Here is an 18,553-nt window from a genome sequence, read left to right on the forward strand (position 1 = left end):
GTGGTTTTAAGCCTTCCCACTGACGCCAGTGTGGTTGTACAGCTGCATTAGCACAGGCAAGTGCCTCCATTTCCAGCCATGTGAGGCCTCTGAAGTTGCTGTCTATAAGTAATGCTGCCTGTACAGCTGGTCCTGAAGCAAATCCAGCATCTGTTTAATGTGTGTTAGGAGGAAAGTTGCTAGAACAAGGGATGTGTTTGTGAGATGGACAAAACTCTGAGCACCTGAAGGGTCAGGTCTGTGTTAACCTTACTGTAGGTCAGGAACAATTCTCTGGGGTAATTTAGGCAACCAGTTTAACTAAACCACCTGCAGAGGAAGGGCAGCTGGCTTCCATGGGAGGGCTGCACAGCAAGAGGGGGCACATGAAGAACAGGGAGGATTTAGAAAGAAGCAAGAAGAATTTTAATGGGCAATAAAGTCTTTATTGAGGACATGGATCCTGGTATCCAACAGTCCTTCATTCCAGACCTCAGCTTTTTCCTGAGAATTATTTAGGTACCTTTTGAGAATTAGTATCGATCCACAATGCTCATCCATTAACTAAACTTTTCCACAGGATTAGTTCCCAAGTTCCCTGTGTATAAATTGCTGCAGGATTGGTATCTTTTGTGCTGTGCTAAAGGGAGAAATTGTGATGGCCTCTGCACCAGCAGATTATCTTTGATGCACAATGCTCTTTAACAGCCTGTGACATCCTTAATAGGAGCCAATTATAGAAGTTCAGCCTTGTACAAAGCAAGATTAGCCAGTTTTCTGTTTTACAAGGGCAATATTCAGGGTTCTTTTAGAAAAGTGTTATTAAAGAAAATTATTTAGAAAAGCCTTGACCAGCACCAACTGAAGTTGGTAAGAGTTTCTACTATTGGCTTCAAATGATCTCATTAGAAAAGGCTCAAAGACTTTCTGAGCCTATTGCCATTCTGCTGACTTTTGTATTTGGAATAGGATGACTAAAAATTCAAGAACTCTGTGTCACTGAAAGAGAGATTTCAACATTCAGTTCAGAAGAGAACTAGGGGGGCTCTAGAAAAAACAATCCATTGGGCAGAGACTAGCCTTTGTTCTGTCTCTCATAACCAGACACCTAATCAGTGCTATAATCACTATTCTGGGCATTGTTCCCCACCTCATTTGGCCTCTTCTTCCCTCCAGATTCAGTACTTAATATGAAAAAAATCCTTAACTGAGGCTTGATCAATTCTAATATCTGTCTAAAACTGTGGCTTCAGTTTCCAATGAGAAAACTATTACCCAAGGTGTTCTTAGCTTGTGTGTTAATATGTTTTTTAATCACACACCTCTTTCCTCCCAATTTTTAGACGTCTATAAAACTTCCAGCAGAAATACTGATCAGTTATGGTATATTTAAACATACTGACTATTGATTTGCCATGATTTTTCTGCATATTTTTCTGCCATGATAATTTGTGATACTCCCACTGATACTTCTGCTTCAGCCATGACATCTTGGTGCCAGCCAGTTCTGGAAGCTTCTGAAATGCCAAGCAGGCTGTTCTTGCAGTAGCTGTGTGAGAACCCTCTCCACAGGATGGAAGATGATTTGCTTCTGAGAAAACATGTTAAAAACTCAATTCTAGAGCAACTCACAGTACCTCCAATGTAGAGGGGTGTGTTGAGGCTGACAGAAGTCTGTTTCTGGAGCTTTCCCAGACTCTTGGGAGCCCCCTTGTCCACCACCAGGTTCAGAGTTTGATTCAGCATCACGAGTTCCACACTATGAAACTGCCCATCATTTACTGTTTCCACACTAACAAGTAAGAGGAAAAAAAAAAAAAAAGAAGAAGAATTAGAAGATGAACAAGAACAGCCTCTGCTTCTGTGACATCCTGTGTCCTACGCCTTGCACAGCACAGCTGTGGAGTGCTCTGGAGTTTGCAGCCACGGTGTTCTCAGCATTTCCTCCAGAGGGCAGGTACAGACTGACACTCAGCTGATCCTGTGCAGGCAGTACTGACACATGTGGAATACTTCAGAGGGCAGCTAATCAGGAGAGCAGCCACTCCAGCTGTTTTTCCCAGGGTAGAAAAGCAACTGTGTAGCTACATGACACACTGGCTTTGGTGACAAAACTACCAAAAAATCCCATTCTGTGCTCTCAGGCACAGCTTGCTGCCCTCTGTCACACTGCTTGCTGCTCATGCTGCAGGTTGGATCACTGAAATTACTTCTTCTCATATGGGTATTATAAACTCAAATTATCTCACAGGGTCAGGAGAGATTGCAGTTTGGGGTGAGACAGCAGAGGCCTCTGAACCCAGCATGTCCTCACAGCAGAAGTGTCTTGGAACTATGTACCAAGGAATAAGGACAGACTGAGGTTCTTAAAGCCAGAGATAGAATTCAGGAGGTTTGGCTTATAAATGACCAGTGTGCTTTGTTCAATATCAGACAATCCTACCTGAACACAAGGAAAAATGACAAATTGCTACTCCTTTCTGAGCAATATTAAGGTGTAGATTGAAGCCTGAGGATATAACAATAGGAACTGTTTGGTGGTGGGGAGGGAGCAGGCAGCCATCTGAGCAGACAAGATGTTAAAAGTACTGTGTATTTATTGCTTTGTTTTTAACACTGATTTTTCAGATGCATGAAGTCTGCAGCAAGCTCCTAGTCTGCACCTCAAACAATCTTCACCTTCATCACCTGTTCAGTCCCCCAGACATTAAAAGGTCCAGTGATACCATTCAATTTGCTTCACACTATCATTTTTTTTATTTTCAGGGCAGCTCCAGCTCTCAAACCTTTATGCTGCATGGTGAAATCCTCTAAAACAACCCAATAGTTTCAAAGCAGGGAGGGGCAAGGGTGGGATTCCCTGCTCTTGAGCAAAGAGGGTTTCAGACCAGGGCAGTAATTACAGATTGGATGGGATTTTCCCACTGCTGTAGGTGTAATTGAAAGGCACAGTACTTGTGCACTCAGACACCAGGGCATAATAAGAATCTGACAACAGTTGGTTGGTCTGGAATCAGCCTGTGGGCTCTGTGAACTGCCCACATGCACAGTGTTGCCTGTGAATGCCCTTTCCCAGGTTCCTCCCTTCAGGCTGGGGGTGCTGTTATGTGTGGGTAATGACAGAACACTCCAGCTTTGGGCATCCTGAGATACTGCTTGGACAACAGCCTGCATTTGGTGCACACCACAGCACAGTGTCAAAGTTTGGGTTTCTGCTCATTCAAAAGGCACATAAACTCAGCATCCTCTCACAGGAAGTTACAATTCACCGGTCAGGTTCCTTTCACATGATTTGTAAATTTGCAAGGCCAATGTCTCTGAGCTGTTTACTCACACTTTCCTCCCAGTCAGTGAAGAGACACACTCATCTCTAAGGGTGAATCACCTTTTAGATGTGACCACTTCTCAACCTAGATGACATGCTGCCCATCTTTAGTGCCCAGTCTGCAGAACTGATGTGTAAGGCTATTGCAGCAGGGAAATAGGACCTCAACTTCACAAACAACTTATGTGCCTTGGAGATTATTGGAGTTCAGTTGTTGCTGGAAGAAGTTTCATTTTTCTAGTGTTTTATGGTAGACCTGACATAACTAATTGTAGTTGATGTCAGGCAGCACGTCAGCACTGCAGGCATTTCTGGGGATGTGCTGTTTGAGAAGATCACACTGGAGCTGATGTGCCTCTGCAGTGCTGCTCTCCCCACAGGTTTTTAGGATGAATCACAAAAACACAGACCTTCAAAACCTCATGTAAGGTTCCATAGATCATAAGGTAACAGATACAAAGGTATGAGCACCTTTATGGTGTAGATTTACATAAGTGAGTGAGTTAATTCTGTTAATTCTGAGAAAGATTCCCAGGAAAGCTCTGCTGGCTTAATCACTCCTTCCTGGCCTGCAGGGAAGCACTGGGCTGTGGCTGCTGCCCATGTTCAAGACGGTGAGAGAGCCCTAGGGAGAACTCGAGAACCTGGAGCTGATGCTACAGTTCAAAGTGTTTTAAAGGAAAAGCATAAAAGCTTGTCACTGAACAAAAATGCAGATCCAGTTGGTCCAGCAGACACTCTGGATCAGAGCAGTTCTTTCAGGGCCCTGGCAAGGGCAGTGAGTTGTGTGGGCCAGGATGAGAGGCAGAGGATGTGTGCTGGACCCACTGCCCAAGGGGCTGAGCCTGTGCCCCTGGGGAGGGCAAGGCTGTCCCCCTGCACCCGAGTGCAGCACAGCGGGGCCACACCTCGAGCACAGCACTTTGTGCATTGGCAGCTCAAGAAAGTTTGGAAACAGCTGGCCTGAACTTTGTGTTTAGATACTCTGGAATTCTGCTAAGTGTCTGCTGCATTACGAGGAGCAGCTGTGCTACGGCAACGCCGACTGGGTGATCCCTCTGTGCTCCCTGCTTATCTCACTGCTCTCTGCAATGCCCGATTCCCAGGGGGGAAGCACTTGGACTTCCAGCCGAAAGGTGCAGGATAAATGGAAATGCACATGTGGAATTGTTAGTCTGTGCAGAAGTGCCAGTGAAGGGGAGAAGTGGAGCCAGGCCCCACGGGCTGTGAGAGCTGAGCAGTGTGGAGGTGGGATGGATGCCTGGAGGATAGGGAGCCCTTCCCCAGCAGGATCAATAGCTGAAGCTAACACACAAACCACATCTGCAGAAGGCCAAGCTATGGCCATTTGTCAGAGGACAACATTATCACCTCTGGCAGGACTGGCTCTTCCCAGAGCCAGGATTTCACAAGCATTCATCACCTACTCTCCACAGGGTGTGCTTTTTCCAGATTATGCCTGGACTAGCAGGCAAACAAAAGTCTGTGAGTCCTGGGGATGGAAGCAGCCACCCCACACGGTGCTCATGCCTTTCAGCATACCCAGAGCTGGTATTTTTGTTGGAAAGCGAGTGAGGGGTCCCAGTCTGCAGGAATACATGGATGAGTATTACTCCGTTCTGATTCTTTTACTTTTTAACACGGAATTGAAACAGTCTTTGCCTGAACTTTGTGAAACAAAGTAACTCACAGCCATCACCCAACACTACAGTTTTGTAAAGCAGATAAAGTTAGACCAGGCAAAGCACTCATTTGCTGTTTGAGAAGACACAGAGATATGATAAAAAAGCTGAATGTGGACAGCCAGGATGACAGGAAATCCCCAGCCAGCAGATACTTGTGTGAGAGCACTTACTTACTGCTGCTGCTGATGGAAAGGCATTCAGACGCCTTAGGATTTTGAGATGGAGACAACCGTGGGGGAGAGACCAGTGGTGAGAGAAAAGCTGCACGAACTCTCCTCAGAGCCTCTTGTGTAGCCGGGCCTTTAGGAGCCCCGGCAATCGTCGGAGACAGCTGGAGACAGTGGCTTGGCCGGGGATGAAGGGCGGCGGCCACAGGCGCTGAGCAGCGCACGCTGCTGCGCTCCGCTCTCCATCGGGGCCCCTGCCAGAGCCGCTCCAGAGGGTCCTGTTAAAACCTTGACTGCATTCTCACTGGGGATCGGGTGCTCTGACCGGGCTCTTCCTCCTGGGACCGCCCGCGGGATGGAGATACCCTCCTGCAGTCGGGAGTTATGGGCTTCCTCCGGCCACCCCGCACCGAGCTGCCCGCGCCCAACGGGCCGGGAATGGGGGATGAGAGCCGGGAATGGGGGCTGAGAGCCGGGAATGGGGGATGAGAGCTGGGGATGCGGGGTGTGGGCCGGGAATTCAGGGTGAGAGCCGGAATGCGGGATACGAACAGGGAATGCGGGCCGGGAGCGCGGTGCAGCGGCACGGACGGGCAGCAGAGGGCGCCGTGGCACCGCGAGCCGAGCGGGGACAGCGCCGCTCCCGCTCCGGGCCTCGCTCCCGCTCCCTGTCCCGGCTCCGCTCCCTGTCCCTGTCCCGCTCCCTGTCCTGGCTCCGCTCCCGCTCCCTGTCCCGGCTCCGCTCCCTGTCCCGGCTCCGCTCCCTGTCCCGGCTCCGCTCCCTGTCCCTGTCCCGGCTCCGCTCCCTGTCCCGGCTCCGCTCCCTGTCCCGGCCTCGCTCCCGCTCCCTGTCCCGGCCCTGCTCCCTGTCCCGGCTCTGCTCCCTGTCCCGGCTCCGCTCCCTGTCCCGGCCTCGCTCCCGCTCCCTGTCCCGGCTCTGCTCCCTGTCCCGGCCCTGCTCCCTGTCCCGGCTCCGCTCCCTGTCCCGGCTCCGCTCCCGCTCCCTGTCCCGGCCCTGCTCCCTGTCCCGGCTCCGCTCCCTGTCCCGGCTCCGCTCCCTGTCCCGGCTCTGCTCCCTGTCCCTGTCCCGCTCCCGGCCCCGCTCCCTGTCCCGGCTCTGCTCCCTGTCCCTGTCCCGCTCTCGGCCCCGCTCCCGGCTCCGCTCCCTGTCCCGGCTCCGCTCCCTGTCCCGGTCCCGCTCCCTGTCCCGGCTCCGCTCCCTGTCCCGGCCTCGCTCCCTGTCCCGGCTCCGCTCCCTGTCCCGGCCCCGCTCCCGGCCCCGCTCCCGGCTCCGCTCCCTGTCCCGGCCTCGCTCCCATTCCCGGCTCCGGCTCCCTGTCCCGCTCCCGGTCCCAGCCCCGCTCCCGGTCCCCGAAAGCTGCGGCAGGAAGAGCCAAGGGCCGCTGGGGCCGCAGCAGCTGCCTTTCCCGGGGCGCTAACAAACCATGTGCCGCTCCTGAGATCCTTCCAAGCCCTTAATACAGTCAGGAAATTTTAGCTGACTTCCAACCTCAGCATTTTGTGCCACCGCCGTTGGACATTGTATAGTTTCCTACATATCCTTGTTGAAAAAAGGGGAGGAATTCCAATTAAAGAGTAAACACTTGAAGTGTAAGCAAAGATTTCTAAGAATTTAATAATTAAAGTTGCTGAAAAGTAAGCAGCAAAAGGAATCAATAGTTTCCCATGATGCAGAATGGTTCCCCAGGAGCCAGGCACTGCTGCTCTGGGTCGTGGTCGGCAGCTGGTGAGGACCCACCTGGTCAGGCATTTCCCCAGTGTGCTCAGTCTCTGCAGCATCCCTCCTCCTTTCCATCACACCCATCCTTTCACAGCTCACTCTGCATGCCCTGCCCAGTCCGGTACGCTGCTCTCACCGAGGTTACCCTCGTGGAGAGCTGGCCATGGCATCTGGTCAAATTTGGCCAAAAATGTGGAAACTGCTGGGATGTGAGGAGACCACAGCCTCCAAAGCCCTGCATCCAGCAATCTCTGTTCCCTCGAGGCTGCCCTCACAGGGCACTAGAAAGGACTCTATGGAAGAGACATTAAAATTTCCTGTGGGAGGGAGCTGGACTCTTCTGCCAGAGCAAAAGATGAGCCAGTGGAGCCACTGCATAGACACTGCACACAGTGCACATGGCCTCTGCTGGGAGCTCAGACTCCAGAACACAAAGGAGTGAAGGGAAAGAGATGTGTATTAAACATAAAACCCCAGGGAATACAGGAAAGAACTGATTTCCACTCTCATTTTTCAGATATTTCTCTTCTCCCTCCTATATATTTTCTTTCCCCTGTACTCCAGCCCCAAGCACACACAGATGTTTCAAACACTGACTCCCCTTGCTCTAACACCCATGAGAGATTTAGAGCTGAGCCACTATAAATATGCCAGTGAACAGAAATGCATTAAAGGATTAAAGCATTCAATTGGAACTTGTAAAATTTGGGCTTTGGGGTCTGGGATTTTTTTTTTTTTTCACTGTCTAGTAATATACCTTTATTGTAGACAGCAGAAAACAGCAGGGCAGAGGAGTCAAAACCAAAAATAGCTTTAAGTATCACAGCAAACCATGTCACTGAGGAGATATATAACCATCAATTATGCAAATGAGAACATTAATTCATTAGCTACAGTCTCCAGATTTTCTTGACCTCTGTCTTAATGGGGACATGCCTCATTTGACACACAAAACAAAGGAAACACAAGGATGGTAAGAGACTGAAGACCATGGGGAACACTGAACTTTGATAATCTTTGAGAACATTTGAAATAGAAGGGAATAAACAAAAATACATGTCCAAAAGACCTTAAGGAGCTTACAGCACCAGAGAACAGGTACCAAAATCAAAAACTCAAGGTGAGAGATGCAGGGAACTGTGCTGTCAGCAGTTTGGGAACTGTGAAACTCACACTGTGCCAGGCTGACTGCGGGTATCAGCAGTGATGGGTTCTCACCTTTCCAAGCTACACTTACCTCCTACCCTTAGTTCCAGCTATAATCAGTCCTTGGCCTAAAATATATTTAAACTTCTCCATGGCAACAAAGGCAAAATCATAATTGGAGTGGTGTTTGTGCTACCTCCACAATAACACATCACTTCAAGCACTATCATCTTCAGGAGCTGAATAAAAACCACATGTTGAGAAAGAAAGTACGAAAAATGCTAATGAAACACAGGACTAGGGAAATAAGAGGTGAAAGGAATATTAAAGTACTCAAGTTCACTTTCAGCTTGAAATATACTCTTTTGTTATGTTCAATCCTGTTTTACATGACTTGAGTGTTAGGTCTTTTAGGCTGAGAGTACTCAACATTAAGAGTTTTTTCCTTGATACCTCCATTTTAATGTGCTTGGTTTTATACCTTTTCTCTTACTTAGAACATTGTAGACCACCCAAATAAACCATCTTTCTCTTCATGGTGTTTACAGCCCTTGAACACTGGCAGCTGATTACGGTATCTCCCTTAATGATCGTTTGGCCAGGCTGTGCATATCTAATTTCCAGCCATAATTCAATTCCTGCAGCACCCCTGCCAGCAGTGAAAGTCATTGTATTACAGACCTTCTAAGGGAAAAGCAAGGACCTTTTTTACACCCCTGCAACATGCAATTAACACAATCCTGAGCCTTTTCCCTAGATGATTCATTAAAGGGTGTGACACCCGGCCAGGGCAACCATTGCTTGTTTGCAGTGGATTCTCACAGTATCCCTGACCCCGGTGAGGTCCCACAACTCCTTCCAGCCCCACTTGTGGGAGCAGGAGCTGCTGTCCCCAGCACTCTCACCAGCAGAGCTGGTACCTCATTCTGCTGAGAATCTGTTAAAGCAAGTGCAATGGCAGTGAAACCAGCTGGAATGAACTCAAGTCCAAAGCCTCTCCTGAGCGATGCTCCCTGCCCAGCATCTCCACCAGGGTACATCTGCTCCTCACTGCACATGGTGGTGTCCTCACAGTGACATGCATCAGACAGAATAACAAACCCACAAAACACAGGATGCAAAAAAAAAATCAGTCAGAGATTCTGCAGTGCTTTTGGGTTGGTGTGAAATCTGGTACCCTTTTATAAAATGACACTGCAAAAAGCAGAGGGGAAGGCAGGCCCTGGCACAGCAGCAGGGCAGTGGCAGCCTGAGTGCCACATCATGGGTACAGCTGAGTGTCACACACCAGGACAGGCTGTGACACAGCCCCTGGCCCCACCAGGGCTTGGAGCAGAGCAGGGTGTGTGGAGTCACCTTCTAGAAAAACAGCTCTGCCCTTCAGCTGGTTATCAAATCGCAGGTTCTGATGAGAAAATCCACCAGGTGCCTTCACAGAGCTGTTCCATCAGGCAATACTTTACACATCTATGCCCTTTTCAGCTCTGGAAAATGTGCAGGTATCTGCCTGTTAGCAGCAGGGAGCAGGGCCACTACAGAGTACAATTAACAGGGCATCCAGTCAGATTGACAGAGAATGATGGGTTTGACCTGAAACTAGAGGCCAAGCCCCAAGGGAAAAAAAGTCATGTCTATTTAGAAATTGTTCCCACCTCACCTATAGCACCATACCTATAGCTGGATCCTCTCCTTCCACAGGAATGACCAAAGCCATTGATGTTTGGCAGCCACCAGAGCAGCTGCCATGCCCACCTTGCTGCCCAGCACTGAGGTGTGCTGGCAAATGCTGAGCTGTGGCTCCCATACTGGGAAGAAGCACTGAAATAACCACTCACAGACCCATCCTGCACCTCCACCATCTCCCCCAGCCCCAGGTCTGCGTGTGCTGCTTCCAACAGAGGCTTCGATTGGATCCAGAGCCAGCCCGGCACTCGGGACAGACGGGATATGAATCTATCACACATGGTACACATCTAAACTTTGTGTTACTCATCATGTTCACAAGAAACTTACAGGCAGGAGAAAATAAACATATTAGCTTGCTACATGTTGTTGTAAGGCAAAAAACCTCACAATTCAAGACATGAGCCAGTCATTAGTACACAGGAAGTTTATAAAGTCATTTTGACTATGATTAGGTTTATTCCATCACTGTCTATTATGAAAACACTTCAACCTTCCTCCGATGCAACCAGTAATAACCAACTTTGGCAATGTATTACTGGACCAACGACCTATGGTATAGCAGGAAAATGCCTTTAAAACATATTTGCAACCTTTCTCCAGCCTGGCCTCTGCTGACAGGGGATGCCTGAGTGCATCTTAGACTCACAGGTCCAGATTTTGGCCCCTGAGTAAGGTAACCTGGGACTCAGAGAATGTAACTTTTATTATTATTACCACAGGACAAAGTGGCTTTAGATAACCCATCCCTAACTTGCTGTACCTGGTACTGCAGACAGGCCAGCACTGGCTCACTTTGTGAAAGGTTTTGTTTTCTTCTGGTAAAAAGCTCACTCTGAAAGACCCTGTACATGTGTGAGATATGAAGTGTGGATCTGCAGCTTCTGGGTACAGGACATTAAACTGAAGAGAATGAGCTGGGTGGAGGCAGAGAGAGAGGAGGTGAGAAACTGTCATTCATGCAAGAGATACTGGAGAGATTTACAAAGAAAAAAATTAATTCAGCTTAACAAGATTTTGCCTGCTAAGTCCTTTTGCAGCCTGAAGGACAAAACTTCACCCTTCCTAAGCTTCTGCTCAGCAGGAAAGTTTCCATATTTCATGAAAGCAAATATTTGATTCTGAACCTAATGATAAAAGTTAAATGATATTTTAAGGTCTTGACCTTACATTTCACTGTCCTACTGCACAAAAATCCACTAAAAACTAGGGAAATGCAATGTTTGTAGCTTGACAAGAACTCACACTTGCCATTTTTCTCCTATTTAAGTACTCCAGAGCCTTGTATAAAGGTAAAAAACAACAACTCTGCTATCCTTTGCCTTGGCTCATGCAAGATGTACAAATACATTCAAATTTTACAATTTTTCCTGTCCAGGTCAGAGACTAATGCCAGTTTCTTTCATTATATTTGATGCAGAATCCCTAAGGGGTACCTGAAAAAATGAGAGTGCGTGATAGAGAGAACAAAATGAATTGCAAATATACAGAATTGTGGAGGTCAGTGATGCCTCACAGAAATGTCTGAAAAACAGTCTATTTAGAGCACATCCAGAGCATCAAACAGGCATCCCACCAGGGACAGGCACAGCACAGGCTGCAGGCTCTGAAGGTGTTAGGAAAAGGACCAGTCATGCAGTGCACTCTGCAAAGACACTATTGCCAAAAACTGCCTTTTACAAGGTCTAATAATGATCCTAAGAATAATTAATGTTCTCACTCCTGCAGCACATTCCTCCCCAGAAGGCAGAGAATTAATGGTGAAGCCTCCCAGGCTTTTCTGCAGATAAGCAATTTCAGTTAAAGAGGCAATGGCATAAAATCTCTCTCTGTGGAAGGTGTGGATGTTCTTCCACCACCAAAGCAACTCATCCTCAAAAAGTTCAACCTCATCACCAGGAGAAATTTGAGTAGAGGACCGAAGTCCTTGGGGAGTGGCCCATGCATTCAGCAGTGGCATGGCCAGGGCCAGTGCTGGACAGCGAGTTCCAGCAGCTCCCAGAGCCATGGGCAGAGCTGAGGGAGTGCAAGGGCACAGAAGTTTGCAGATGCCATCAGCCTTAGAACCTTGTGCTCTTCCACAGCCTGGAGGAACAGGGGAGCAGGAACCTCACCGTCCAGAGACATGTAGCACATTTCTGAAACACCTTTTCTAATTTTCATGCCTTTCTCTACTTTTTAGCTTGCATAGGGAACCAGATTTAATTTGTCGTCTTGCAGTCATCACATCTGAAACAGATACAGCAGGAATGTAAGCTCCTTTATTTCAGGCCTTTTGCTTTAACCACAAGAACATCCATCTATGCTGTGTAAGAGTCAGCCAGACCATGAGAACTCCATGATACAATCTACAAGGAATATTTTTAATGATGTAGCATTTTTGAAAGCAGATTATGCAAGGATACTTTTAAAAGGAATTATAATGTAATTTGGGTGTAGTCTCTACAGAAAGACAAATATAATTCATTCTTATCTTTTCCTGACTGCCTCCTTTTTCACTGCTGTCAGGAACCCTGCATGGAAACATATGATTTTACACCAACGATGCCTGCATCTTGCTCTTTACCAGATATGACAGTCTGTGTGCAACATGGCAATCTGGGAACTCTGGAGGGAATTACATCAGCAGTTTGTGTCAATGTTCTGTTTTCCATTTCTATTAGGAAGGATTATTTCAGCATCCAAATCAATGTGACTGTATGGCAGCATAAAATCTATCAGAGAAAAGTTTACAAGTAAGGTCTTATCTCTGGCTCAAGGAACAGATGCAGGAAAAAGACTGAAAATAGGGAGTTCTCCCTATAGAATACAGTTAAACAGATACCAGTGTCAATGGCTGAATGCTGGAACTATGCAATTAACCGCTCTTTGTTAATTCAAACTTTTAACAATTGGATTGTGGCAGTAAATAAGAGCAGCACGTTCCTGACAAGCTGGCATATTTAAATTAAGGTACAGCATCTGTGTAAAAGATTTACTTAATTTCAATAACTCACTGTTGGAGTAGCACCAAGTACTGTCATGACATGGAAGGGTAACTCTGAGCAGTGCAGAAACCAGGAGGGCAATAAAGCACCCAAAAAAAGACTCCTATTCTCATTTGTCCACATATAGAATAATTAAATAGAATTAAAGAAACAAGAACTAGGAATCCTACTTCAAAAATGGATATTTCTGTTAAAAACTTTATTCTGACATCCAAGAAACCATTTCTCTGCAGCTCACAAGTGACAGGTTTCAGTAAAAGATCAGCCAGATTTTCTTAGGGTGAGTTCTGTCATTGCATTATATTATATTAATGCATTAATTTGTGTTTCTCTCTAAACTGATGATAAATGACAGTGAATTTTAGGTAGTTAGTTCCACTGGACATGTGCTGACCTTTACCTGACTAGAATGAAACAGAAGCCCAATGTCAACTTTAACCTTTCTATCCAAACCTACCACAGGGACAAACATTAAGCAAATCTGAATGTACAGCTAGTTATCTTGGGATTTTCCATTCTGACTTTAGAATGCAGTTCTGGTTCAATCTGCTCAGAGGAGCAACTAAAATACAGCAACAGGTTCCCTCTGGTAGCCAGGGAAACCTGCCTTGCCAGAGATGTTAAAATGAACATTTCTTTCTTGTCTCTTGTGTCTGGTGCAAACCTTCCCCCAGCTTTGTCCCATGGGGCTGGGGCACAGCCTGGCACTGGAACATGTGGAGTGCTTCATCCTTGTGGAATACAATGGAAAAATACCACCAAGTGTGAATGCTGGCTTCCCAAACAACAGCTTTGATCTTATCCCTGCAGGATATTACCTGTATTAGCCAAGTACTTTGCTAATTTTACTGTTCCTAACTACTATTAATAAATCTTATGGAGACTCTGATGAGGAATTACAGATCATGTGGCTTGCCAATGACTTCCCACATCCCATCCTGGGAGTACCTGAAATAGCCAGGAAAACATCTCAGTTCCAACCCAGGACCAGGTCAGTGACAGATTTCCTGCAGCTGTAGCTGGCACAGCTCCCACCAGGCAGTGTTTTAAGGCCTCCTCCTCCTCTTCTGGCAGACTCTTTTGGGGAAAACCAAGAGCCAAAGCCCTGCTCATCTAGTCCAAAAAGTGGACTGCTCTGGAGGGGAGCAGAACATGATACTGACTGTGAAAATGAATCTAATAGTCTTTCAACAGAGCTCTGCAAAGGCAAAAAGTCTGCTTTTACTGAGATGGAAACTGAACTGAGGTGTCTAAATAAGACAGCAGAGAGGAGGCAAAAGGGAATGCAAGCTGCTTTACCAATGGTGAGGCCAGGATGTTACAGGTTCTCCTGGCAACCTTGTTTTTAATGACAAATGAAAACTGTAGAAGTTGAAGAAAAGAGTTTCCCAAATTCTTCAGGCTGAGATAAAATTCATCACACTGAACCAGCCATTCATTTCATCAAAATGCAGATCAGGAGAAAATGCAAATAAAAGTCCAGATAAACTCATGGGAACCAGGTCCAGGTATAAGTAGATTTTAATTTCCCTTGAGAAAGTCTCTAAACAATCCAGAAGGTATTACTGATGCAACTTAGAAATGATAGCCAATGCCTGAATAATGGAAATCATTGACCATTGTCCAAGCTACTAAAGGAAATGGGGGATTTTCTATTATTTGGTGTTTTCCTGTCAAAACTCTGTGCCAAGCTGGAAGTCATGTCTTAGGCCAAACAGAGCTCATGCCTTGGCTATAAGTCAAACAGAGAGGTCAAACCTGATCCACTTATGCCTTCTACCCTTAAATCCTATGTTTGTAAGGTACAAGCAGGTTTTCCTGCTCCTTCTTCAGCCTTTAAGGAAAACAAGTCTTTTAATCTATTTAGAGGCCCTTTCTGACATTCTTTAGCAGCAGTTTTTCTCAATCAAGCTAATCTTTTCCCATCAAGCTCCATGCTAATCCCATTTTGCTCCACTCCTTAAACTAATAAAAGATTAGAGTGACATTTCAGAAAGGGCATCGTATTAAGCAGCTTCTTTCCCATCTCAGCAGACCACGGCACACAAAATGTAGTGAACGGGCCATTAATCTTATGGTAATGAGGTGTCAGTGTGAATGGAGCCCTCCTCCTTGATCCAAGTGAAGGGCATGGGATAAGGGGGATAAGGAGGACACCACACCCAGCACCCCTGGCAGCTCTGCCAGAAGGCAGCAGATCCATGGAGTGTTGTTTTCGTGGTGGCAGCAGCCTGATGGCCACCAAACATCCACATGGACCTGTCACCCCCTGTGCTGCCCACACACAGAACGAGCTTTCCCTCTGTTCTAATTAGCAGCATAAATTTATCAACTTCAGCTTTGCTCTAACAGCTGATCAATTAGGATCAGCTGCCACACACAGAGATATTTTTCACACCTATCCATCCAGCTGGTGAAAACCATGGGCAAACTTCATTCCTACAGGGGATAAGCCAGTGCTCTTCCTGGCAACATGTCTGTATTGGTATTATCCAGTATGCTTTAATACAGAAAGATAGTTTGAATTTTCTTAAAAACATCACCATTCCCCTAAAGAAAATTCCCTGGGAGGCTCAAGTGTTAGCAAGTGCTGAGAAAACTTTCAGAGAAAAGCACGAGGTGGGTGATGCGTGGTGACATCCATCCTGTCCCCTGCTCTAGCAGCATCTCCTCCCCACAGCCTGACGTGGGCTGGGAATTGCAGCTCTGCTGCACACACAGTGCCAGGAGGCTGTGTTCAACCCAAACTGCTCTGTGTGGTCACAACTGCATCTGTGCTCAGAGCAAACTGGAGCAACAGGGCTTGAAAACAACAACCAGGGGAGAGGGATGCTGAAAAAACCGTGGATGAAAAGGGCAGCACATCCTTCCTTCCTACAGAAATGTCTCCGTGCATGGATTTCACTTGTACATTTGCTTTTCCTTCTTGTGACTAGTGAATAAAACCTGTGGATTTCATATCCTTGAAAGCCAAGTGTCTGAAGGGCAAATTACCCTACAATTTACCTTTGCCATTTGTGCTCTTTTTGTGGTTGTGTAGTTATTACTGATACAGGCAAGAATTTCCTTAACAACATTGAGGAGTTCAGCCCTTCTCCTTCTATTTGAGGCAGTGTAACCCTACAGTTACACATTCACTGTTCTGTCTTGGTACAGTCACTTAATGCTAAATATCAACAAAGAAACTGATTAATTTGAACTATTTCAAGGACAAAATTCACCAGAAACTGAAACTTTACAGTAGATTAGAAAATGCATTTTTCTACAATTGCAGGAGGACACAGCATCACTGGTATTGCCAATAAAAGGTTAATTTTTACCCATGCAGCCTCTAGATAAGTCTTTATTCTGACTTTTTCATCTAATTACATGCATAAAGGAGATACCTCAAAGTAAAATGAAAGGATTTTCTCCAATGCACACTGCTTAGAAAAATCCTACCTCTCCTCCACCAGTTTTGGAAGTCAAGTGTCTTGGCAGAGCTTAGCCATTTACCTGTATACTGTGGTGGGTGGGGAGTTCAGGGTGTCATAGATGAGCCTCACGTGTCCTTGGTACAACTCCAGAGCCAAAGGATCGTTGTCTCCTTTGTACAGTAAGATGCCATTGTCCTTATCGGTGGCTACCTGTGAAACATTCATAACCAGGTGCTTGAGAATGATTAATAAAATAATAATAAAATAAATAAATCTATATTTAAAATCAAACCAAAATCATATATACAATTAAAATATACTTTAATATATAATATATATAAGCAGCAATGAGAGCAAGAGCCAGGGGGCACAAAAAGGTCTTGGTGCCCTTGGGTGGGCTCACACACAAAGGTCAACTTCCCGTTTCACATGAGAACCAGTTTTCAGTTGTCTTCTGAACCTCAGGCCAGTAACAAAATCCCAGGCCTTCAGTCTGCTGAAAAATCAAAATATTGTCCAGGGAGGCCATTCAGAGCAGCCTGTTTTAAGAAGCAACATGACATTAAACACCAAGTTGTACAGGACGAAACACAATGCTGTGAATCAGTAGGAAGACACGGAGCATCCCTGGTTGTGTTGCCACTCTGGGAATCAGAGCGTGGAGAGATTCTGGGATGGGATGTGAGCCCACAAAGGTACACCAGAGCCTCAGTCACTCCTTCACATTTCAGTGATTTTAGAGCAGACAAGTGGCTCACACATTGACTCATTTTTCCAGGATTTTGGCCAGCAGCCCCCGTTCCGCCAGCACGAGGCGCGTGCCCGTTACAGGTACCATTGCTTAGGAGAACACGTGACAAACCTGGAGGGAGATGTTGGCCTGAGGGCGGATTTTGGCGGAGGGCAGCTCCACGTAGGAGTCCTTGCCCACGAAGTTGACGGTGATGAGCTTCTCGCAGCGCTGTCCCGCGAAGCCGGCGAGGCAGCGGCACACGGGCTCGTGCTGCGCCACGATGCACTGCGCGCCGTTCTGGCACTCGTAGTTGTCACAGGGGCTCGTCTGCAGCAGCACCATGGGCGGCGGCGTCTCGCAGAACAGCCCACTGAGAAGGGAAGGCAAAGAGCCTCAGTCACCACTGCTTTCTCATCTTTATTTCAGGTGCTGCTGGTGCCTTGGCGTGGCTCCCTAAAAGAGAGGCTAGACAAGGCCAAGGGAATAAAAGCGCAAGGCCTTCAATAAATACACACTTTTATTCTCTTAATCTTGCCTAGCCTCTGTTTCAGGCAGCCACTCCAAGGCATCAGTTTCTGGTGACCCAGGTGGGACCACGGTCACGGTTTTTCATAGTTATAAGTTGGGTCCTTTTACCTATCAAGGGTTAATCCTCCAATTACAGCTTCAGCTAATGAAGTGATTTACTCCAAGTCTGCCCCCCCCAAACCACTGTTGTTTACATCTCTTGGGGCCTGGGACAGTCAAGTTTCCTTTAGTTTCAGGCCTAGAGAGGAATTATTTTGTCTGAACAAAATGGGAGAACAGCAGCTGACACACTATATATATATATATATATATATATAGTTTTAGAGTTATACACCAAAGCAGGACAGGACCCAAGAAATACAAAAGCTAAAATCCTAGGGGCTCACTGCCATTCTGCTTTGGAGTAGTGGCTCTGAGGCCCAGCCACCATGTGCCTGCTGCCTGATGTGAAGGGAGCACAGCTGAGTGCTGGCAGGAATCCTGTGCTGGATGTGAACAAGCCAGGGCAGCCACTGAGAGCTGCCTTTGCACTGGTTCTTCAGCTTTGCAAGGCACTGCACCTTGGCTGAAACACTTCCAGCCATACTGTGCCCTGCAGAGGTTCCCAGTGACATCTGTGAACCATTTAAGCCCAAACCTGAGACCTCCCCATCCTAGAGCTGTGATTTGGGTCTACTCTGCTCTTGTAAGTGGCAAACAGAGAACTGCCAACCCAGCCTGTGAGCTTTGTTCTACCTAATGTCCATGGTTTTGTTTTGTCTTCAGCATCAAGTAGAAAACAGAAAGAAAAGTCAGCGTATATAATTTTAATTTTTTGGAAGTTAAAAATAATCATAATAAAAAAATCCATGTGACCCACAACAGCCTCCGCTAACAGAAAGCAAATGTTGGGAGAAGCCAGAGTGTCTGTGCTTACTGCTGCTCTGAAAGATTCCCCAAGCTCCTGGTATGGCTCCTGCACATCCCTGCTTGCTGTGAAACCCCTCTGGTGCGTGGCTTTACCAGGGCAGCACTCCTGATAGTCTGGCACCTAGAAATTACACTAGCAACAGTGTCTGTCAAGGCTCTTTCCATTTTAATTTTAAACATTTTAAAAAAGTATATATTTAGAAATAATTAATAGGATTTATTTCCCCAGCAGTGGAATGTGGAACACAGCCTGA

At 46.6% G+C, this 18,553-nt stretch overlaps 1 protein-coding gene across 3 annotated transcripts in view; it reads right to left on the reverse strand.

The window, feature by feature from the left end:
- Nucleotides 1-18,553, reverse strand: part of SLIT3 (slit guidance ligand 3) — a 468,211-nt gene that overhangs the window by 5,187 nt on the left and 444,471 nt on the right. For all 3 annotated transcript variants that reach the window (XM_058848842.1, XM_058848841.1, XM_058848843.1), the window contains exons 32-34: nt 16,992-17,232; nt 16,209-16,339; nt 1,617-1,771 (exon numbers count right to left, since the gene is read on the reverse strand). In XM_058848842.1, the coding sequence (XP_058704825.1) occupies nt 1,617-1,771; nt 16,209-16,339; nt 16,992-17,232 (527 nt within the window). The remainder of the gene's footprint in view (nt 1-1,616; nt 1,772-16,208; nt 16,340-16,991; nt 17,233-18,553) is intronic.

Source organism: Poecile atricapillus, chromosome 13 (genome assembly GCF_030490865.1).
Source record: "Poecile atricapillus isolate bPoeAtr1 chromosome 13, bPoeAtr1.hap1, whole genome shotgun sequence".
NCBI classification, from domain to species: Eukaryota; Metazoa; Chordata; class Aves; order Passeriformes; family Paridae; genus Poecile; species Poecile atricapillus.